We start from the raw sequence: 23,458 nt of genomic DNA, 5'->3' as shown, positions 1-23,458 counted from the left end.
TGCGGTCATGTTGAAGAGGCCCCCAAAATGTCAAGCGACAGAAAAGAAAGGGGGGACAAAAGTAAGTGTGCTTCAAAACGAGCCAGAAGCTCATAGTTTTAAGGTTCACAAACTTGTCCAGTTTTGCTTTAACGACTATTTATAAAATCCTGAGTAATCTTCGTTGGTCCATGGTACTCAGAAACCTTTGGACTGCTTATCCTACAGGTTGGCACGCATTTACTATTCTTATTTTGCACATGTTCAAAATGTATGTTTATTTATTCATTTTTTTCTTATATTTCTTCGTTTCTTTTTAAAAAACTTTTAGGACCTATGCAATAGTCTTCCAAACTAATCCATTTGAGGTATTAATACAACAAAGCTAATTGGGTTCCTCTGTTTGGGGAATCTGTCTTATTATTTTCCGCATATTCGCGGTGACATGATGCCGATGTCACCAGTCAGCAAAGCAGAGGATGAAAAAAGGGTGCAGATTCACTCTGGGGGTCTGTTTTAGATATTTAAAACCACACAAGCTGCACAAAGTTGTCCATATAAGCATGCCACCCTCTCATTTCCTAGTCACTTCCTGTGTTCTCTCATGTCTCCCTGGTTTGAACGTGGCTGCCAACGTTCATCCAATGATATTAGTCCACATGCAGCGCAGAGAAGAGGGGCAGCAGTGAGGCGCTTTCATAAAAGCAGACTGTCAGCACAGTGTGGAGCTACAGGGAGCTGCGCCACGGTGAGGTAGGGCACGGAAAGGTATTCACAGGGAGGACTGCTGGACCGTATGCGGTCCCTGACACTGGACACTGCCGCAGGCACTCTTCCACCATTTTCGGAGACAAGCGGACGCACATACTGACCTTCATCCTGACAGGAAAGAGGAGTTTGGCTCGCTTCGACCAAAAAATTTGCGTCATTCTCGCGACGAATATCTTAAACAGGGGCCGGGGGGGACACGGCACACCGCGGTCGATAGCAAACCGAGTGTGATTGTAGAGCTCTCTGGTGCCCAGTCGTTATTCTTCTCCAAATAGTGTCAGCCTTAGGGTCTCCTCCGGTTGTGTTCTGAGTGAAGCTGTGCGGAAAGGAGCCGTCTGTCCGCCATGGAGAACGCTCACACGAAGAGTGTGGAAGAAGTTTACAGTTATTTCTGCGTCAATGAGAGCACAGGACTTTCCCTGGACGAGGTGAAACGACAGAAGGAGAAATGGGGCCTAAACGGTACGACAGTTTCTGACTTTAGACCTCCACTGTGGTTTATGCTGCTGTGAATGAGACGCGGCTCATGCATGTCATGCGTAACGTGCCTTGTGTTCATTATGTGGGGTAAAAGTCATCATCATGACTGGTCGGACGGCGATGCCCGGCTCTGTAAAGTGATTTGGCTGACGTCATCAGGGTTTCCCGTCTTTTTACACAGTAACAAATGATTAATAATTACTTAGAGGCCACGGTTATGTACTGTGTAGTCACGATGACTGGGAGCACTGTCAAGCCAGCCTCTTGGTGACAGTAGTTGTGAAATGTGTCTTTGCTAAGCACAGGAACAGTGTTGGATGGTTCTCACAGCACTGCAACACATCAGCCCAGGCCGATGACACACAATGGTGGCCACCGGATAACTGAATCAACATCATTTGTCACAGTTAAGCTCTGCTGTCCCAGGTTTAAACGGTTGCTTTGTATTAATATCACCTGGAAGGTCATGGCGGGTTTATACCCTTTCCTTTAAATCGCTGTTGACCTTCACGCTCCTGGTCATTTTTGAGCTTTTTCCTGTTGCCTAAGAAAGTTTCAAGGGTTTAGATTATCTGAAAATGACAAATGAACGTGAGATATGACCAAAATGTAGGTCTGCACACACCCTCACTCCATCACAGAGCAAAAAAACTGACATAAAACTGCAATTATGCTCAACCTGGGTTTGAGATTAAGCTCCATTAAGTCTTTAAAAAAGACACAGAGCAAAGGCTCAGTTCCCTTCTGAGAAATGGGAACTGAGAAGCTCGATTTACCAAAAGTATAAAAAGTCAAAAGACTTTGAAGTATTTACACTGCACTTATCTTCTTTTTCCCCTTTTCCTCTGTTCGCTGTGTGCTCCCTGGACTCTCGCCCACATCTCTACACCCTCAGAGTTACCGGCAGAGGAAGGTAATGTCTGCTGTCACTGACATGGCTGCTGATAAGTTTTTGTGATGAATGGTTTCTCACCATGTGCTCTGTCTGCAGGGAAATCTTTATGGGAGCTTGTCCTCGAACAGTTTGAAGATTTACTTGTTCGAATTCTCCTGCTGGCCGCATGCATATCTTTTGTAAGTGTGCCTGACTCTTGGATTTATTTAAATTTGGTTTTATTTTATTTTTGTGCTGACCCACATTCTGTGTTCTCATTGCGCTGAGTGCATCTTCTTTTTAAATTCAAATCAGCCCCCTTATCAGCTGAATAATGGATCCTCTTACTGCTCGTGTGCTACACTGTCTTGTCACCTCCTGTTTGTTCTATCCATTAACTCAAAAAGCTGTCATCCTTAGTCCCACTTCTCATTAAAACACTGTCTGCATCAAGGCACGACTGCAGATAGGATTACACGAAAGCCCGGTGTGATGACTGACAGGTGACATTTAATGCTTTACATAGTGTTGAGGTGTGAATGACTGAGGTTTGTGTAGCTGGGCTGAGTTTACGCTCTCTTAGGAGGGAGCTGAGAAGGCGAGCGACTCATCTGAGGAATGGTGACAACAGCAGTAGCAGCATTGAGTTGCTATCACGTGGATTAAGACGTCTGCATTGCCAAGTCTGACTGCTGTGTGATGACTTACCCTGGTCACACTCAGTCTGCTGGCTTTGAGTGCCAGACATAGTGCCAGATATATGTTTGATAGTGCTCTGCGGTTATGCAATACAGTATATTATGACGGTGTCGTGTTAAAAAAAAAAAAGTGGTTTCATGCGCAGTTTTTTTTTTTTTTTTTTTTTTTTTTTTTTATCAAAACGACACATTTTGTGGGAAATTTGACTTCCAAAAGACACTAGAAATGAATCTTTGACAGCGAGATGATTCATTCCTGCGAGGTTACCACTGCCTTTGCATTAACAGATGGGTGATATAAGAGACTCAATTTGTGTTTGCAAGTGTGTGAGCTGGTATGTAGTGTGTATTGCCCGGCCAGGTGATACAGAGGTGTCAGCCGCTGATGTCTGACAGGGGAACAGAGCACCACTTCAGTCCAAATTTGGGCCCTCATGTCCTCTGTGGGAGGGCTGTCCACTGCACCTCCAGCGTACAATACACCACATACCCAGTTTGGAGTTATGTCATGCGGCCATAAAAGCATAGTTATTAAGTTTTTTTGTGGTCAGAATGGTTTAGAAATTGAAGGATTTATGAGTTAAGTGCTCAAAATAGCGCTGCATGTTAGGGATGAAACAATTAGTCACTGAGTGGATTAGTTGTTCGAGAAGGTAATTTTCCAAGTATTTGGATAATTGTCATCATCTAAGTCATCATCAGAGCTTTTTGAGATGGTATCAATCACTGAATGATCAATGAACAAGATAACCGGCATTAAACTTTGATGAAAGTGTTGTTTGTTTCAACCCTAGTATTACTATTAAGCACAACTATGAGACCATTAAGACTGTGTGTCTGCATTTCATTCTGAATGACTGTGGCATCCACAACAGTCGGATACGTAGTTCTTAGGGAGATTGATCGTTTTATTACATTATGGGTGATTGACTCATTGCTTGTGACGCACACTGTAATTTTAGGACAACATATATTCTTGCTTTTTGTTTTACACTGGAGCACCAAATGAAACAGTTTAGACCTGATGACACTTATGAGTATCATGCCCCCTTATCCCTGGAGTCTTACTGGGCTGAATGAGCCTCCAGATCAGGAGACAATTTAATGTTTTTCATTTATTCCTTCCTGGCAAAGTTTATTGTCTTAACTGCTTACATGTCCCTTTGTATTAATGAAAGCCAAACAGGTTTAAATCAATTAAAACTTAGTTGTGCTCTTTAGTGTTAAATTGGATTCTCATGAAGAAGCATCCATCTATTAACAAGTTAACAGGATTGTGCAGTTACTGCTCTTAAGAACAATACTAATACCACATATCCAGAGTTTAATATCAGCAGCTCAGTTACCCACAGCAACTGAAATTAATCAAATGACTAATACTCTTTGGATAATCGGTCAGTTTAGTTGTCAACCCGTTGTTAATGAAGTAGATTGAACCTTAAGTTTCTAAGAAAGTCTTTTATCTCTTAAATAGATAAAAAAACATAACCAGTTTAAAAGAAGTCATTCTTAGAACCTAGCATATTTTTTTTAGTATTCCATTTGTTTCTTCCTCTGTGCAGAATGCAAACAAGCCTCTTCTGAATGGTTGATATTAAACGACACGTTCTCTTGCACTGCTTTCAGGTCCTGGCCTGGTTTGAGGAGGGAGAAGAAACCATCACAGCGTTTGTGGAGCCGTTTGTAATCCTGCTCATTCTCATAGCCAACGCCATCGTTGGGGTTTGGCAGGTGAGACACTGTAACAGATTCTTGGATTTAAATCCTGCTATGCTGTTTTCTCTAGCTGTGCTGATGTAACAACGTTTGGTTTATATGTGTCAGATGCCTTTAAAATCAAGCTATTGACCTGAAGTTGCAATGCTACTGAAAGCTATAGATCCTCAGTGTGAGTCCCACAATTAGATGTGGGGGAAAGTTTAAGACGTTTAACATACATTCAGTGACATCAAGTTCATGTGGACGTGCTTCCACTCGAGCACCATTATCATGAGTGCCCTAAATGTTAAATAAGCTCAATACATGTGGCAAAGTCAAGTCTGAAAAGCAGCTACAAGCTGCTGTTGTGCTGGCCTTAAGATCTAAAAATGGGTCCAAAATGTATGAAAAAAGCATGATATTTTTTAAACGCACATAACATTGAGTACATGATTGATCGCGTGTTTGTATCAGCATGGCATTCAGCTGTTTTATCAACAGTTGGACTTTACAGGCGCTGTAGATGAACGCTCTGTGCTGATGCTTATTTTTGTTTCAAAGTAGGATTCCTCTTGACTTAAAAAAAAAAAAAATTGTGTCACTCAGTCGATTTCTGAGTGATGCAATCTGTGCTGATGAAAGATGAAGATGTTGGTAAAAGCAGCAGGAGGCAGAAAATACTTCAACTTGCATTTTGATGCACTCAAACCCAAACGGGCCCAACTAAAACATTTTGTCCCACCGAGCCAAGAACGTGCGTGGATGCAGCTCTTAATGTGATATCAGTTCACTTGTGAGAGGCTCAAAATGTTGGCACCCACTCTTGTGTTGTCCTCACCAGGAACGCAATGCTGAGGATGCCATCGAGGCGCTGAAGGAGTACGAGCCAGAGATGGGGAAAGTGTACCGGCAAGACAGGAAAACTGTGCAGAGGATCAAAGCCAAAGACATCGTGCCTGGTGACATCGTGGAGGTGGCTGGTAGGTCACCCTGTGTCTGACCATCAGGATTCTGTGGCTTTTTCATAGTTTTGCCTGTCAAAACTGTAACTATTGGTTTAATTTCCTGTCTTCTCTCAAGCAGAAGCAACATCTTGACATCACATGAACAGAACTGGAACAAGCCTTGAAATTAGTGAGATAATTAGTAATTTAATGCCCCCGCTGCTTCGATCTAAAAGGCTTTTGTTTCATTGTGAAAGAACAGATTTCTGTATCGGTGACCTGTTTTCATATATTAGTACCTTGTCTGTTTTTGGCTCTGCCTCAGGTACTGTGGGCAGATCATCCCAGTCCAGGTACGGTCACGCTTTAACTTTAGCACAAGCTCAAACGTCCCCATCCCAAAGAGCCACTGCAGGGGTGACTCACCCTGCCAGTGCAGTGTATTTTGAGATGTTCTTATTAACCTGTTGTCTCTAAGGGTAGGGTGGAACTGCTATTAAGGCCCACTTATCAGTGGAAGTGTGTGTGTATTTGTCTGCACACACAAAGTTTGAGCTCATCTCCTCCGTCCTCGCAGCTCGTCCTGGCTGAGAAGCTTCCCCCCGTACGGTCGGTGAAATGAGCGCCGGAGAGAGACTGACTCTTTTGAGATCCAGTCAGCGCATTTCAGCAGCCGAAAATCCTCAGGATGTGAAGCTTTGATTTTATAAGTGCTGTCCCCCACCCTCCACGGCTCGCTCACTTATATAATTCTGCAGAGGGATGAACGGAAACTGGTGTGTTGAGGAATGCTGGAGTCCTTAAAACACAAGCGCTATCTTGGTACTCTGTTTGACCTTAAGCCCCTGAAGTGATGCATAGATTTTCTGTGCATAGTTGTTGGGTTTATTTTTAGCCGTCATAGGCTGTTCAGATTATAGAACGCAGTATTTATAGATGTACTGACAGTCGTGAAGATGACAGGTGTCTGGTCCCCCCTCCCTTCCTGCTCAGGGAAACATTACTACAGTGGGATTCCTGGATAACCTTGACAAGGACAAATGAAGCAGAGATGTGCAAGGATTTAAGTTGTGTGTATATACCTCCACCTTCATTGACAGCACTAATCATCATATTTGGATATTTTCCTGTTGCCAAAGAAGCAGAACATAGAGAGATTTAATGTTTGGTTCAGGTTTAAAGAGAAACTAGTGAGTCAGATGTGCTCTGTCTTTTGCTAAAACCCTGCTGTCAGCGGCGTGAAGCTCACTTAAAAGAGCAAAACGGTCGTTTTATCCTGCCGTTAGGACGAGCTCATCAGCTCTTCTTACTTTCCAAATCCTCCAAATATCACTTACAGTGGCTGCTGTCAGGCTCCCTTTTTATGAATAATACTCCCCCCAAGCTTCAAAGCGGCTCTTGCCAATGCAGAGGAGGAGTGATGACGCAGATGCTGGCCGGGTGGCTGCTGAGCCGAGATAGAGGACACGGAGATGATCCCTCTCTGGCTGCCTTAACAGTGAGAAGAATATCCAGCAGTCGCTGAATTTGTTGGAAATGTGTTTAAAATATTCTGTCTAATGCTTTTCTCAGACAAAGTAGACATTTGTGTACAGTCTTCCTGTCCCTTTGAAAGAGATGTGGTTTTTAAATTGAAGCACAGAGCTTGATTTGTGCTTTAAAATTAAGTTTGAAGAAGTGATTTTTGTCTGAATATCAGTAGTGATTGATCATGCATTTACTATTACTTAGATAGGTATCCATTTCATGATGGGCCAGTGTATACAGGCAAAATTTTCTAAAAGGAAGCTTAGCTCAACCCTAAAAGTGGCAGTGATTGATAATATGTGATAACAAGCTCTTCTGATTGGATTTAAGTCCTTGTCACAACACAGTGCACTCTGTTTGCTTCCAGTTTGGTGTTGAGGGTTTTCAGATTTTAAAGTTGTCTTTTCTCAGGTCAGTCGAGCTCAGTGGTTTTACTTCTCTGTTGCCTGTGAGGTTGTGGAGTCTGACAGCGATGGGGGCTCATGTGAGGGCCAGATTAAGGGGAGGATCTCTCATTTGCTCCTTTGTACCAGAGAGACAGATTACCTTATAGGGAAGTGCTTCGTTGATAACCGTCCCACCCCACCGTGCTCTGCATAGCTACACTGCCATCAGCACCCACACCCACCACTGAGATTCCAGACACCACGGATAGTATGTGGCATTTAATGTGGTCTGGCAAGCGTCCGTTGTCACTGAGGGACTGTCTTTTGGCAAAGGCTTCTGACTTGTCAGCAAGACTGAGAGAAACGGTCTCATTTTTGCCAGCTGGGAAGGCTTCAGAAGCAGAAACTTTGTAGATTTTTAACTGAAACGATGCAGGTTAGGTGCAGGTTAGGTGCAGAATTAATAATGCACATAAGGCATCAACCTTATTGTTTAGTGTTACAGCAGTAAGCCACTGTCAAAGATGCCATCTGGATTCATAAATATCCTCAACTGAACAAGCTCACTGCGCTAGCCTTGTTATCACTGTTGTGCTGTGCTGACTGGTGGGTATCCTTGCTATGCTGTCTGGTTGGTTTAGATGTCAGGCTGAAAGCTGAAAGCTTCAGCGAGGAGCCACAAGCGGGGCAGTTGAACTTGAGACATGAGAAGAATGTGAACCTCTGACCTGTTGTTAGCTCGTGTCCGTACTTAAACTGATCATAAAGGTTTAATGTTGACAGCTCAATGTCTGACATGGCTTCAGCTGATTTATAGATTTCATCTTCATACTTGGATGACATTACATTTTTAAATTGTTTACATTTTAAGGCTCTAGACCATTGCAACACCTTGATTCTTTTCTTTTTCAGCCACTCTGTTGTAGATTTGGTGCTGTGTTTGGGATCATTGCTCTTTTGTATGACCGCAGAGTACTTTGACACATGGAGAAGCTCATGAGGAACTCAGTAGGCCTTTCCAAATAAAACTTTTAAGCCGGGAGTTATGTGCCGTCATCGTGTCATGGGTTAAAGTAGAGATACTAAATGGACGGGTTGAGGTTGATCCGCCACTGATACCCCTCTGACCCAGTAAAGAAGGTAGTAAAAGGTGGTAGCAGAGGCAAAAATGGTCTGTTTGTGTAAGAGAAAGCTAGTATTGTGGAACTACAGCTGATTTTGTGTATTAGCACACACTGATATGGCGCTGTTACACCCTCTGTTTGCCATGTATGAAGAAGCAATGGGGAACAGTTAGTTGTGTCCGTTTCACCCCTCTGCATCTTCAGCCCTCCACCACCGTGCTTGACAGCTGGTATGAGGTGTTTGTGCTGATATGCTGTGTTTGGTTTTCTCCAAACGTGCTGCTGTGCATTATGAGCAAACATCTCCACTTTGGTCTGCTCTGTCCAAAGGACATTGTTCCAGAAGTCTTGTGGTTTGTTCAGATGTAACTTTACAAACCTAAGCTGTGCTGCCATGTTCTTTTTAGAGAGAAGAGGCTTTCTCCTGCAACCCTTCCAAACAAGCCATACTCGTTCAGTCTTTCTCTATCTGTACTGTCATGTCTTTTTCTCATTGTACTGTAATGAACTTTAACATTTAACATTCTAACTGAGGCCTGTAGAGTCTGAGATGTAGCTCTTGGGTTTTTGACCTTGGGTTGAACTTGCTGGGACGTCCACTCCTGGGAAGATTGACAGCTGTCTTGAATGTTTTCCACCTGTGGATAATCTTTCTCTCTGTAGAATGATGGACTCCAAATAGTTTGGAAATGGCCTTATAACCCTTCCCAGATTGATGGGCAGCAACAGTTGCTTCTATAAGATCATTGCTGATGTCTTTCCTCCTTGGCATTGTGTTAACACACACCTGAATGCTCCAGAGCAGCAAACTGACAAAACTGTTTTTTATGTCTCACATTTGCAGATGATAAGTGAAGTTTATTGGATTAGCAGCTCCTGGCTGTTACTTTACCCTCTTAATTCCCAAGAAAACTGCAAAGATCGGGTTAGTTTTTGTCACACTGCCTCTGCACTGATAATGACTAATGACCTAGTATAATATGTCACGTGTTGTTCATTCATTTGAGGCTATATTTACTTAAATATAAGACTTGATACGGACCAGATTGTTGGCCTGTCGTGATATGTAATGTGTTAGATTTAAACTGGGCTGTACTTTCTTTATCCCATGACTGTAGATTTTGACTTTACTGAGTCCTTTAGTGAAAATGATGTTGCATCTATGAGATCTTTCCAGATATCATCAATATTGTATATTCCCTACCAAATTTAAGTGTAATTTCTAAGATGCTCTGCTGAACCTCCGTTAGTTTGGCAGGAGTTTTAGTGCTGGGATGAGTTTAGTCACTGTGGTGACAGAAACATTAACATGCTACGTTAAAAACCCAGCTGGCTTTTTCTAAAGATTCATCACAATTAAAAAAGCAGTGAAGACAGAGTGCGTGTCAACTTTACAAGCCAGCTGTTGTGTTTACATTTGTGACAGTATTACAGCAAGGAGTCCTGAAACCTGGTGAGCTTTTGGTAAATATTGATTTACATCCACCGCCAGCTAATTGCTAACTAAGCATCACTCCTGTGTCAACATTGTTTCAAGTGGGAACAAAAAGACTAATTTCTCACATTGTTGTGGAGGTTTTTTTTAACCTATATATGTGCACCAAAATGCAGAAACAGGGCCGTCAGTTCTGTTTCCTCACTTTGCCTTCACCTCAGCTGATTTACCGTGATCACAAAGCCTCACTAGCTTCTCCGGCTGATAAATGCCAGTGGGGAAAAGCATTAGGCAGAGACGAGGAAGCTCTGAAAGCTGAGTATTTTATCCGTTATAAAGTGTTTGCTGATATCTTATCAATTTGAACCAACTATTTGCATGATTGCGCCCATGTAAAAGCAGCTGGGAAATTAATCAGTGAGATACATGTTCGAGAGCTGCAAAATGCTTCGCCTGCTGATCATTGTGAATCGGTGAACCTCCTGTCGTCTGGTTCTGTTGCAGCCACGGAGTCTTTTGTTCTGCTGCCATCAGCAGATGTACCCTCCTGGTTGGCTCTAAAGAAGCCTGGCCCGCTGAGCCTAACGCCATCTCGGAACACACGACAGGTGCCAGTCAAAGCTGTCAGCTCCCCTTCAGCTCCTGCCTCACCCCGTCTTTAGGGGTTTGTTTAAAAGGCACCTTTGGGAGTGACATTGGGTGCAGCGCGTCGCCCGTTGCAAGCTTAGTACACAGTGAAATGTGTGCTGGGCGGTATGATCCGCTGGCAAGCACAGACATGGAAAAGTGGTCATGCCTGAGAAGATGCTTGGACTGCTACCAAGTAGGATGTTGACACAGAAGAACAGTTGATAAACACGTGCTTCATCACTCGGGACAATGGCAGTATCAGCGTTTTAACAACGTGAACAAAAGTAAGAACTGCTGTTGGAAACCTATCCGTCCCTTAAGCCTTGTTTCTTGGCTCAGCTATGTCTGGGAAGTTGTTTTTCTTTAAAGGTAATAACTTAAAGTCTGAGGAAGTGCTACACAGCCATCTAGGATGTAATGAAAAGCTGTTTGGTTTCTACGGAAAACATTTGTTCCTGTGATATAACGGAGGCTAATCCTTTCAATCTCTTCCAATTTTTTTTCCATGCACTTCTCTATTAGAAAATTAAAATCTATAGCTATGAAATTACTTGGAAAGGGCAGTAAGTCTTCGTCAGCCCATTCACAAGTTTTTCTCTGAAGTGAAAAAAACTGAGCGAGTGTTTCCACATTCAGATTCTTTCAGGTTTGTCCTTCACAGAGAAGTTGTCACAGCCTGCCATCACTGGCCGACAGATGAGTTTCTGGCACTGCCGTTGGAACGTTGAATGAATGGGTGATCATTCGGCTTGTTTAGAAGTCGACACACGCAAATTAAAGGCGCTGAAATGTTCATGATTATAACAAGGCTCTACGATAAATTCGGGAGTTGTCAGCATTCATTAAGGCACCATTTAATGGAGTTGTAAGGTGAAAATACTTTAAGGACTTGTATTCCAGTGTAGATAAAGCTACTTACAGTGACTTCTTCCTGTATCAGTGATGAGGAAGCAGCTGCCATCATAAGGCCACATGTAAACCTGATAAGCCGACTGGGCAACTTATCGAAGCGCTTTTTCCATTTTTGGCTTCATGCGTAGTTGGTCCCATTGCTATTTTCCCCTCCCTTCCCTCAAGGGCATGACTGGTTTTAGATTATGGTACAGGTCTCCCTCAGATGGATTCAGGACACTGGTACATGTAATCAGTCATTTGTTTGTTTAGAAGTTTTCCTTCTGCAGGAGATTAAGTTTTGATATCAGCTTTGTGTTGATGTTTTTCTTAGATATTTGCCAAGCTGGCATGGTTTCCCAGATTCTAACTATGCCGTATTCTCATAAGTCTTTTGTCTTATTCTGACACACATTACATTTTTAACTAGGTAGGCCTATATGTACGATACGTCCACGGAACTGTGCCATACCCTGAACTATTTCCCCAGTTTCCATCCCCTTTATGTACCATTAGGAAACTGAAATGGGTCACAGCAATTCTGATGCACCCAAATTGGCTTTTTCCTTTGAGACAGGCCTTTTATGGCTCACGAGTCCCTCATTTCCTCCTCTTTCTTCGGCCCATCTTCTCGCTCCTGATAGTAATGGCATCGCTGCTTTGCTGCTTTTGGTAGCACAGCAACCATCTTTTAATGAGCTGTGCTTCATCAGTTTAGTTTACACTCATGCTGATGTGCTGCCTGCAGAAAGTAGACATCTCATCTCATCTGTTTAATCCTCATTTGGCCTGTTCACATGCAGGCAGCACTTTATAATACCAGGAATACATGTGTGATAAACAAACCTCCAGTGTCAGTGGGCTGCTGCTCATGTGGTGTAAAAGCCTGTTTGGACATTGTGAAAAATGTTTGTGACTGTGTCAAAATGAGGACTCTGTCACAGATTTAATTAAGAATCTGTTTCAGTTGACATTTCTCTCTTCACGCTCTTGTCTGGCTGTAGTTTTTTTTCTCTAATTGCGGATTTGTTTGCTCATAGTTGGAGACAAAGTGCCTGCTGACATCCGCATCTGTTCAATCAAGTCAACAACTCTGAGGGTGGACCAGTCCATCCTGACAGGTAATCACAGCCAACAGACTCTTGTGCTTTGACATCTTCATCTATTCATTTAAAAAAAAATCCTCTTCCAGCTGTGAAATATGTGCATTTTGCAGTTTTTTAAGTTCTCCTTACATCTCTTTGGCCAATATGGATGTTTGTATCTTATCAGTTTATCTTCAGATTGTCTTTATTTCCTCACTCCTATTTGTGCCGTTATTCTAGCTGTTGTTAAGAAACACAACTTTAAAGCTCCTTGTAGTAAGTTGGCTAAAGATCTAGCAAGCTGGTTTAGGTTGGATGCAGAGCGAACACATTTAAGTTTAAATTTAAAAGTCCATGTGAAAGCTCAGCGAAACTGTAAATTGTAAAATGTAAATTGATTTAACCTGATGCCCTTTTTTGCCTTTGTAGGTGAATCTGTCTCTGTCATCAAGCACACAGACCCGGTGCCTGACCCACGAGCTGTCAATCAAGACAAGAAGAACATGCTGTTCTCTGTGAGTCACAGCCTGCACACATCATCACACATCCTACTTCTTTTGTTCGCGTGTGCTTCCTGGACTAGCTTGCCCTCGTGTACGACTTGTTGTTTCAGGGTACCAACATTGCAGCCGGGAAAGCTGTGGGAGTGGTGGTGGCTACCGGTGTTAACACAGAGATCGGTAAGATCCGTGATGAGATGGCGGCCACGGAGCAGGAGAAGACGCCCCTGCAGCAGAAGCTGGATGAATTTGGTGAGCAGCTGTCCAAAGTCATTTCCATCATATGCATTGCCGTGTGGATCATCAACATCGGCCACTTTAATGACCCCGTTCATGGAGGCTCCTGGATCCGTGGCGCTGTCTACTATTTCAAAATCGCTGTGGCGCTGGCTGTAGCTGCCATCCCCGAAGGTCTCCCCGCAGTGATCACCACCTGCCTGGCCCTGGGCACTCGCCGAATGGCTAAGAAGAACGCTATTGTCCGCAGCCTACCCTCTGTGGAGACCCTGGGCTGCACCTCCGTCATCTGCTCTGACAAAACCGGTACCCTGACCACCAACCAGATGTCTGTCTCCAGAGTGAGTTTCTAACACACACTCTTGGTGCATTGCTGAGCAGTTTCAGTCCTTTATCATCTCTGTTGAGCCTGCCAGAGTCACATTGTGTGGAGTCACTTTCACTGCATCTTTCAGCAAATATGCTAACCCTCTGTGTAAGTAATGTAGAGCTTTCCTTCTGATCAGGTATTCAGGTTATTTAACAGGACCATGACATGCTGCTGCTCTTCTAATCTACGTTGAGCTGTTGGATGACTTGCAGTGCTGCTGTTGCATAACTGACCTTGCGTCACAAAGCTGCAAAGCAGCCAGCCTGTTGTTTCTTTTTATCTCTCTGTATCTAAGTGGTACCCAGCTGCTACTTAGCTCATACAAAGGACATTTCAGCATTTATTAAAGTTTAATCCTGATTTAATTTATTCTTCTTATCACACTATTTTTTGGGCTACCGGCTGTAAGTTTACCAGCTGTGGTCTCATACATATGCAGTTACTATGAGTAATACTGATGGAAAAGGGTGAAGTAACTGCATATGTTCATTTAAAACATGCATTTACTACAAATATTTATTCTAAAAATCATACAAAAGTAGTTTATGGCTACAAGTATGAAAACTTGTGTGCAGTTACACCACCTTCATGCTTCCTGTCCTCGTTTTTTATACTGTTTTTGTATCATTTATCTGCCTTACTAAACCCAGGCAACATTCATTATCTTTGGATCTAATTGTGAGGGGTAGCACAAGCATTTCATGCTTGGTTGGTGGTATGAGGAGGGCATAACTAATTGTTAATTGTGCTTGTAAGATAAGATAAAATAAGACCTACTTTTGATGGAACAGACTCCCAGGTGACAAATATATGAATGATAAAATACAAGAAATGGTGCAAAAACATATACAGATAACAAGGATGTGAGTAAAGATATTCATAGATATAAATGAAATTAGAATATTACAAAGCGTTAGAAACAGATGGCGATTAAAACTACATTTAACTGTTACACTAAAAAGAGGAAAAGAGATGTACAGAGAGTGTGTGTGTGCAACAATCAAAGCTTCCTGGGAGAACAGGCCTGGCTCTGTGACTTCTTCCTTTTGGGCAGAGCTTCTCTCATTACTCAGGCTTCTTGGCAGTCACCCTGTTTACTTATGAAGAGAAACTAAACACCCCTTTCTCACATTAGGCATGGGGCCACCCAGCCTGGCCCCATCAGAGGCCCACTTTGTAACACTGCAGGCTAACGTAGTGTCTTAAAAGAGCTTTCCCTCCTGGGATTCACTTAGGGTTTCGGCAGTTTGTGCCGCCACCTGCTGGGTCAGATGAGGAACTGGCAGTCGACTTGGAACACTGACATGATGAATTGATGGTATTTATCTCTGTCCCATCTGCTGTTTTAATTTCCAGATGTTCATTATCAACAAAGCTGAAGGTGACAGCTGCTCTCTGTCAGAGTTCAACATCACAGGTTCTACCTACGCACCTGAGGGGGAAGTGTGAGTACTTATTCAGCCTTTTAGAAGCCTAAGAGATTTGCTGAATATGAGAGTGTTGCTGTGACAGTAGGTTTCCGTGTACTTTCCCTCAGTTACCAGGATGGCAGACTTGTGAAATCCTCCCAGTATGATGGTTTGGTTGAACTGGCCACCATCTGTGCCCTGTGTAATGACTCCTCCCTGGATTTCAATGAGGTCTGCACGCATGCCTCTTACTTTATCGACTTTATTGAGCATACATGAGATAAATAAAATACTCATGCAAATACCCTTACAATCATATTTATTCAAATCAGATGCACAAACATTTGGTGAAGGGACAAACTGGATCAATGGCACAATCTGTATAGGGTTTCATCACTGAATATTAATCATTGGGTATTATTTCTGTGGCAGAATTGTATTTCTTTCTGTTTCATAACTATCAAAAGCTAAAAAGAATAATAAGGCCACGTATGTTTTTGACCTTCCAGGTGAAGGGTGTGTACGAGAAGGTCGGCGAGGCCACAGAGACGGCGCTGACCTGCCTGGTGGAGAAAATGAACGTCTTTGACACCGAAGTCCACAACCTGTCCAAGATTGACAGGGCCAACGCTTGCAACTCAGTGAGTGACAGCTCCCCTCCTCGCTTGCACACACTGCACATCCCACCATTCCCACTCAGCAGGTTTTCTCACTGACTGTGCTTTCGCTTGATCAGGTGATCAAACAGCTGATGAAGAAGGAGTGCACCCTGGAGTTCTCCAGAGACAGGAAGTCCATGTCCGTCTACTGCACTCCAAACAAGTCCCGCTCTTCCATGGGCAAAATGTTTGTTAAGGTACACTGAAAGAGACGCACACCGTACGGTCGTCTGTAGTTTTGCGTGTGGTGCCGAGAGTAAATATTTAATGTTGTACCTCACAGGGTGCCCCGGAGGGAGTCGTTGAGAGGTGCACTCATGTCAGAGTGGGCAACAGCAAAGTTCCCCTCAGCCAAGCCATCAAGGAAAAGATCATGTCTGTTATCCGTGAGTATGGGACAGGCCGTGACACCCTGAGGTGCTTGGCTCTGGCCACACGGGACAGCCCACCCAAAATGGAGGACATGATACTGTCTGACACTGCCAAATTCTCAGAGTACGAGGTGAGTTTGCATGATCTTCCTCTGCTGTTCGGGTATTTGTTGGAAACTTCGCTGACATTCGTTTCGTCTCCCTGCATCCAGTCCGACCTCACCTTCGTCGGCTGCGTTGGCATGCTGGACCCTCCCAGGCAGGAGGTGGCCGCCTCCATCAAGCTGTGCCGCCAGGCCGGCATTCGCGTCATCATGATCACTGGGGACAACAAGGGCACAGCTGTGGCCATCTGTCGTCGCATTGGCATCTTGGGCGAGGACGACGATGTGGAGCACATGGCTTTCACGGGACGGGAGTTTGATGAACTGACGCCCTACAAGCAGCGGGAGGCCGTGACTCATGCACGTTGTTTTGCCCGCGTCGAGCCCTCTCATAAGTCCAAGATTGTTGAGTTCCTGCAAGGATTTGACGAAATTACTGCAATGGTGTGTGTTCTGAGGGCTTAAGTCTATCGTTTGAGTTTAAAATTGCGAACCCCTGCGTTGTTACATCATGATCATTGTGTTGATTTGTCTCCATAACAAAATGTCTGTCTACAGACAGGAGATGGGGTGAACGACGCCCCGGCTCTGAAGAAGGCTGAGATTGGCATCGCCATGGGTTCTGGCACTGCCGTGGCCAAGTCGGCTTCTGAGATGGTCCTCGCCGATGACAACTTCTCCTCCATAGTGGCGGCTGTCGAAGAGGGCAGAGCTATTTACAATAACATGAAGCAGTTCATCAGATACCTTATATCCTCCAACGTTGGTGAGGTTGTCTGGTGAGTATCTTCCGGGGCTGATTCGGAGAGAAAAGCGTGTGCTTGTTGGATTGAATAAAAAACAGTAAAGCTGGGTTATTAATTTGTAAGTCCAGAGTTGCTCCACACTGTCATTTCTTAAAATTATTCCTCTCGACAGCATCTTCCTCACTGCCGCTCTGGGCTTCCCTGAGGCTCTGATCCCAGTGCAGCTGCTCTGGGTGAATCTGGTGACAGACGGGCTCCCCGCCACCGCCCTCGGCTTCAACCCCCCAGACCTAGACATCATGGAGAAGCCTCCTCGCAATGCTAAGGAGCCCCTGATCTCTGGCTGGCTCTTCTTCAGATACCTGGCCATCGGAGGTGAGCTGATATCAGACACGAATGGAGGGTGAAAATGTTTCTAAGAATGAGAGGAGTCTGTCATCTATGATGATGTTTTGTGATTATGCTTCCAGGTTATGTGGGTGCTGCCACTGTGGGAGCTGCTGCCTGGTGGTTTACAGTCTCAGAGGAAGGGCCACAGCTCACTCTGTACCAGCTGGTAAGTCTTAAGGGCGTCTGATCCCAATACGATACTATATCAACTAAAGTATTATTTGATATTTTTAATCCTGGGCTCAATCGGATGTTAAAAATCTGTTCTTTTAACAAATATAGACTATATAAAGTGCTGCAACATTAAAGCGTTGGCATTATATAGAGGACAACTCAAATTTCCAGCTCTTCACAGCTGTCCTCCTCCTCTTTCCTTTGCCTTCCTCCTCACAGAGCCACTTCCTGCAGTGTGGTCCAGACAACCCAGACTTTGACGGCTTGGACTGCCACGTGTTCGAGTCGCCCTACCCAATGACCATGGCTCTATCTGTGCTTGTCACGATTGAGATGTGCAATGCTCTGAACAGGTGGATAAGGGGCTCTATAAAGGGAACATTTGCTGTCAGAAGTGGAACAACAGGGTAACTGATTTGCATTTTGTGTTCAGTCTGTCAGAGAACCAGTCCCTCCTGCGGATGCCTCCGTGGGAGAACATTTGGCTGCTGGGAGCCATCTGCCTCTCCATGTCGCTCCATTTCCTCATCCTCTACGTGGAACCTCTACCAGTGAGTTTTCTAAGAAAGTTTTGAACTATGTTAATATCAAAACTCCAAATGAGCTTCTCCCTTCAATGTCCAAGTGGAGTTTTAGCTGTTTTGTGGGGCTTTGTGCCCTCTAGTGGCCACTTACCTTCATTACAGACATGTAGTTGAAATTGATGGGGTTAAAAAATAGACTTAGCATTCACATATATGATCTAAAATTTTTGCCTTCATTGACGGGCAGAATACAGTCACACTGAGAGTAAAGGTACAAAACAGTGATAAATTTCAGAATCGGATAACTATTGATCCTGGGGGAAATTGCTCAAATTGCATCTGAATTACTAGACGTACATATGAAGGGCAATATAAAAAAAACAAATGACAATAAAAATAAAAAGATATAAAGAATATCAATGTCAATAGAGTTCATTGAAATAAAATAGAATATGTCAAATTCACGTTAGCTGACAATCAACAGAGTGAGTTGTTACTTAAGGAAATGTTCATGCTCGTTAACCTGCTGTGGCTAAATGTGCTCCTCCATTCTGCCACCACCTCATCGAGCGAATGATATGCATTGTCCATGATAGATTTAGTAAGTAAGACACAGTGAGGTCAGACACAGTTTGGACGAGAAAGCCTGGCTCACAGTCTCCGCTCTAATTCATCCCTAAGGTGTTCTATCAGGTTGAGGTCAGGACTCGTGCAGGCCAGTCAAGTTCTTCCACACCAAACTCGCTCATCCATGTCCTTACGGACTTTGCTTTGCACACTGGTGCGCAGTCATGTTGGAACAGGAAGGGGTCATCCCCAAACTGTTTCCACAAAATTAGGGGCATGAAATTGTCCAAAATCTCTTGGTATGCTGAAGCATTCAGAGTTCCTTTCACTGGAACTACGGGGCCAAGCCCACACCATAATCCCCCCTCCACCAACCTTTACAATTGGCACAATGCAGTCAGACAAGTACTGTTCCCCTGGCAACCGCCAAACCCAGACTCATCCATCAGATTACCAGATGGAGAAGCGTGATTCGTCACTCCAGAGAACGCGTCTCCACTGCTCTAGAGTCCAGTGGCGGCGTCCTTTACACCGCTGCATCCGACGCTTTGCATTGTACTTGGTGATGTATGGCCTGGATGCAGCTGCTCGGCCATGGAAACCCATTCCATGAAGCTCTCTACGCACGCTGGAATTCACTGAGCTCCTGAGAGCGACCCATTCTTTCACAGTCTGTATGCCTCGGTGCTTGAATTTATACAACTGTGGCCACGGAAGTGATTGGAACACATGAATATAATTATTTGGAAGGGTGAGTGAATACTTTGGACGTTTTTGTTCATACACTATATTGCCAAGAGTGGCTTTGTATAAAGGTGAAACAAAAACGGTAAACAACATGTTAACTAAGGTGCTTTAGAAACACTTATCTTGACCCTAGACAGTTATCCCCCACAGGAGTCGCCCATGCTGGAAAAACACCTTTAAGGTACTGAAGTAGCTGTGAATTAACTGCCATTTTCTCTCCCAGGTCATCTTCCAAATCACCCCTCTGGATATGACCCAGTGGATGATGGTGCTGAAGATCTCCCTGCCCGTCATCCTGCTGGACGAGGGGCTGAAGTTCTTCTCCAGGAACTACTTGGAATTTGGTAACCAGCTGGAGAGGCCGGCCAGAAAAGGCTGCTCCCTGTCTGCATGTGCCGAGGGCATCTCCTGGCCCTTTGTGGCCATCTCCCTGCCCCTGGTGCTGTGGATCTACAGCACCGACACTAACGTGTCCACCATGTTGTGGCCCTGACTGACTCCAGCACACTACCCTCCCTGTGCACCAGTGTGGAGTGGACATTAACACACACATCTAACACGGTTACATTAACTCCGAATAATCAACACTTTACATTTCCACTGACACATATTTTTGGGTGGGGGTCGTTTAGTCATATTTTCATGACTTTGACTGATATTACATCTAAGAGTATTATTTTATCACCACGCCTCTCTCCTCTTTGACCTGCAGTTAGAGAAGCCCGTCATGTTGGAGCTGTGTGTTTAGCTGTACAGAGAATTTACACTATTTTATGATATTAATATTTTGTCATTTGTTTTGGGTGGGGTGCGGGGGGCTTTGAGGACGAGAACGCTCAATAATTCTGACGAACGAAACAGTAAAATACAAACTTGAGGGCAAGGACTTGAAGATATTTGTCCCAGCATGAATCTCTTAATTTTTTTTTAACTCCATACATCTTCTTCATGTGTAGTTATTTTCTGCATTAGGCAGAGCGCAGCTACCTCAATGCTGTCGATATGACCCATTTGTATGAACACTATTTGGTAGATCATGATTAGAAGTGTTGAGGTAAGCACCAATTTGTTTCACCGTAAAGACAGAGCTCTCTCACACACACACACACACACACACACACACACACATTTTAATGGGATTTTCTTAACAAACATTTACTTTTCCTCTGTTATTTGAGGGAAGAGAGGACAAAAACTTGTTACCAGTTTGATTCAGAGCATTTTTTTGATACAGCCTGTTGTTAAATTTAAGTACTTGAAGAGAATTTTTTCTTTTTTTGTTGCTTTGATTTTTTTTAAATTCAGATATTCTGTTTTTATTCTTCATTTTCCATCTGAAATACAACATTCTTTGTAATGTGTGTAAAATGTGCACATACTGTACTTGAATATGTAAAAAAAAATAAGAAAAAAAAAAGCACCAGAAAGCTGTTAGTCTTATCAACTGAGCACAACATGAACAGCTGGTCATTAGTAGAGTTTGTATATCTGTATATAGCACAGAAAATAGAGTCTATGTTTTCCTTTATATTTGTCGCTGTCAAAATGCTCCATACATGCACACTAGTTTATTTAAGCATGGCCTCAGCCTTCCTGCATGCCTGCTCCAACAAAACCAGGCCAGTGAGTGCTTTTGAGTTGTTTTTAGGAGTTAGTTTAAAAGCTAACAGTTGTTTCTTCCTTTGCTCTCCACATGTTTTACCTGCTGAGTGAGTACGCCTTGAACTGCATGCATACTACCAGCGTGCTCTCGTCTGTTTTCACGGCTCCCTCTATTTATGTTAAGGTTTGAAAGAGAACCTCTTATGGTACAGAGGAGGAGTGAACTGTAAGATATAGTGTGAAATGCCTTCAGTGCCGCCAAGTGCCAGTTGCACACTGACCTGGCTCGGGGTCGCTGGTTATTTTTGATTGTAGATTGGTAATTTCTGACCATGACATTTAAGTGCCCATGCACCATTACTGGAACACGGCGTCCATTTTTGGAAGTGCAACATTTTTCTTCAGTCCTAATCTGCTGCTTGGCCATAGCATGGTCTTTACTCCTCCTTTCTGATGATTTTAATGATTTGCTGTTCTTTTCTTCTTATTTTGCCTGTGATTTCTGGTGTTCATTGATTTGTTTCCCCTCCTCTCTCTTTTGTTTTCTTTTATTTTTCCTGACAGCAAAGGCCAAGTAAGCCCACGTCTCCTCTAAATTTCTCGCGGAAACTTTGGATTTTGTTTTGTGGTGTGCATGTGTGTTTTGGGCAGCGCATCGTACAGGAGCTGCATGCTACGATGTGATTACGACGACAGGGCTCATTAAGTTCACACATTGTCGTTGAGTGGCCATATATGAATGTCTGATGGAAACAGCCGGTCCCGCCTCATCAGTCCTTCTGTCCTCCTGCATGAAGAGCCTCCGACGAAACGAGTCTCGTCCCATCTCTGTGGGCTAAGATCGTATTACAGTGTGCAGTCAGTTGTACGATATCCATGCTGCATGTCTGCTCAGTCAGCCATCTGTTTTACCAGACTTCTCTAATAAACCGTGTATAGTATTGGTAAATAATAGATTAGATATTCGTCAGATAGTACAAATGCTAATAAGCTCAAAAACAGTTCATTTTTCCTAAGGAAATACTTTTATGGGATATTTAAAAACCAAACTTTTTCTTTTTCCTTTGCACTGAGACGTGCAACATGTTTGGAGAAGATTTTGCCATATCTGGGAAGGCGGGTGTGCGGTGATGCATTTGTTTTACTGTAAGATCGGCAGGCAGTCCCTCGAATGGCATTTGTTTTGCCAAACTGCTGTACTGTATTTTCAGATGATTGTACAATGTATCACATGAACTGTTTCAGGTAAATAAAACTGTCATACATGAGGAGTTTACTCAGTTTCTCCTTGCGTGATTGAGATTCATTTCAACTCTCTCCAGGCTTGTCTTCTTTCTGTGTGCAGGTTTTTCATATTCCGAACAGAGAGACAAAGCGACCCAGGTGAGCAAAATAGGATTTTGGGAGAAAAATGGGAATCATTTGGAATAAATAAAGAAACCTGGGCATTACAGTCATCTTCACTACATTTATCCATCCTGCCAGTGAGAGTGGGAGTTTTGACCACCTATCCAAATCAGTTTTGGTACGGTCCAAAATTGACCATAACTTTATACCCTGATATGCTACTGAATTTTTGCAGCCAGTGGAGAAGGTAGGGCATGCTCTCAGTTGGGTCCAGGAGTGAAGCCTGTTTGGTCCTCATTAACAATGATACGAATAACAGGGTCTAATCGTTGTGCAAGGGTTTTAGTTAAAATTATATAGTCACAGCACAGAAGTCCTATTGGCCTATATGAGCTAAACTGTACAGGATCCTTATCATTTTTAATAAAAATGAAATTGTGGCTTGGGTAAGCGTTTGCGGCAAATTTCCATTGGCCAAAGATTCATCAGACCGATTTAGGGATAGGTGCGAGTTTCGAAGAGAATTCCTTGTAAAACTCTATGGGAACTCGATCTGGACCTGGCGCCCTTCCTGTTTGAGACGACCTTATGGCACCCACTATTTCCTCAAGCTACCGCCCACATGCCTTTTGGCAAACTTAAAACGCGCCTTCTTATTTTTTAACATTAAGTAATGGCTTTTTCTGGCCACTCTTACAGAAAGCCCAGATCTATGGAGTGTATGGCTTATTGTGGTCCTATGGACAGATACTCCTGGCTCTGCTGTGGAGCTCTGCAGCTCCTTCAGGGTTACCTTTGCTCTCTGTGCTGGCTCTCTGATTAATGCCCTCCTTGCCCTCGGTCTGTGAGTTTTGGTGGGCGGCCCTCGATTGGCAGGTTTGTTGTGGTTCCATGTTCTTTCCATTTGAAGATGATGGATTTGATGGTGCTCCAGGAGATCATCAAAGATTTGGATATTTAATCACAACCCAACCCTGACTTGCACTTCTCAACAACTTTGCCCCTGTTGTTTGGAGAGCTCCTTGGTCTTCATGGTGTGATGCCTCTTGCTTAGCAGTTTTGCAGCTTCTGGGGCATTTCAGAAAAGGTGTGTTTATACTGACAGATCATGTGACGTGATGTTTTAGGACCTTCATAGCAAAGGGGGTGGATACATATGCACAACTTTTTAGTAATTTTCATTTTTTTT

General features: G+C 43.6%; 1 protein-coding gene across 2 annotated transcripts; it reads left to right on the top strand.

Annotated features, from left to right (window-relative positions):
• Window positions 1–681: 681 nt before the first annotated feature.
• On the top strand, window positions 682–22,205 carry atp2a2a (ATPase sarcoplasmic/endoplasmic reticulum Ca2+ transporting 2a). Of its 2 annotated transcripts, XM_075468262.1 has the most exons (21): window positions 683–1,212; window positions 2,126–2,143; window positions 2,222–2,304; window positions 4,429–4,533; window positions 5,342–5,480; window positions 12,478–12,558; window positions 12,952–13,037; window positions 13,136–13,600; window positions 14,986–15,074; window positions 15,167–15,269; window positions 15,548–15,679; window positions 15,775–15,894; window positions 15,981–16,199; window positions 16,281–16,616; window positions 16,731–16,951; window positions 17,091–17,293; window positions 17,389–17,474; window positions 17,702–17,835; window positions 17,916–18,033; window positions 19,544–19,664; window positions 21,487–22,205. In XM_075468262.1, exons 1-21 carry the CDS (start codon window positions 1,095–1,097, stop codon window positions 21,498–21,500), a joined length of 2,991 nt encoding a protein of 996 aa, XP_075324377.1. In that variant the 5' UTR covers window positions 683–1,094; the 3' UTR covers window positions 21,501–22,205. The 2 variants fall into 2 exon arrangements, with proteins under 2 accessions (XP_075324376.1, XP_075324377.1); XM_075468261.1 differs by having other exon boundaries at window positions 682–1,212; window positions 19,544–22,205.
• Window positions 22,206–23,458: the final 1,253 nt, after the last annotated feature.

The sequence above is a fragment of the Odontesthes bonariensis genome, chromosome 6, assembly GCF_027942865.1.
Source record: "Odontesthes bonariensis isolate fOdoBon6 chromosome 6, fOdoBon6.hap1, whole genome shotgun sequence".
NCBI lineage: Eukaryota > Metazoa > Chordata > Actinopteri > Atheriniformes > Atherinopsidae > Odontesthes > Odontesthes bonariensis.
The sequence above is the reverse complement of the archived record's forward strand: the minus strand, read 5'-3'. Positions and strand labels throughout refer to the sequence as shown.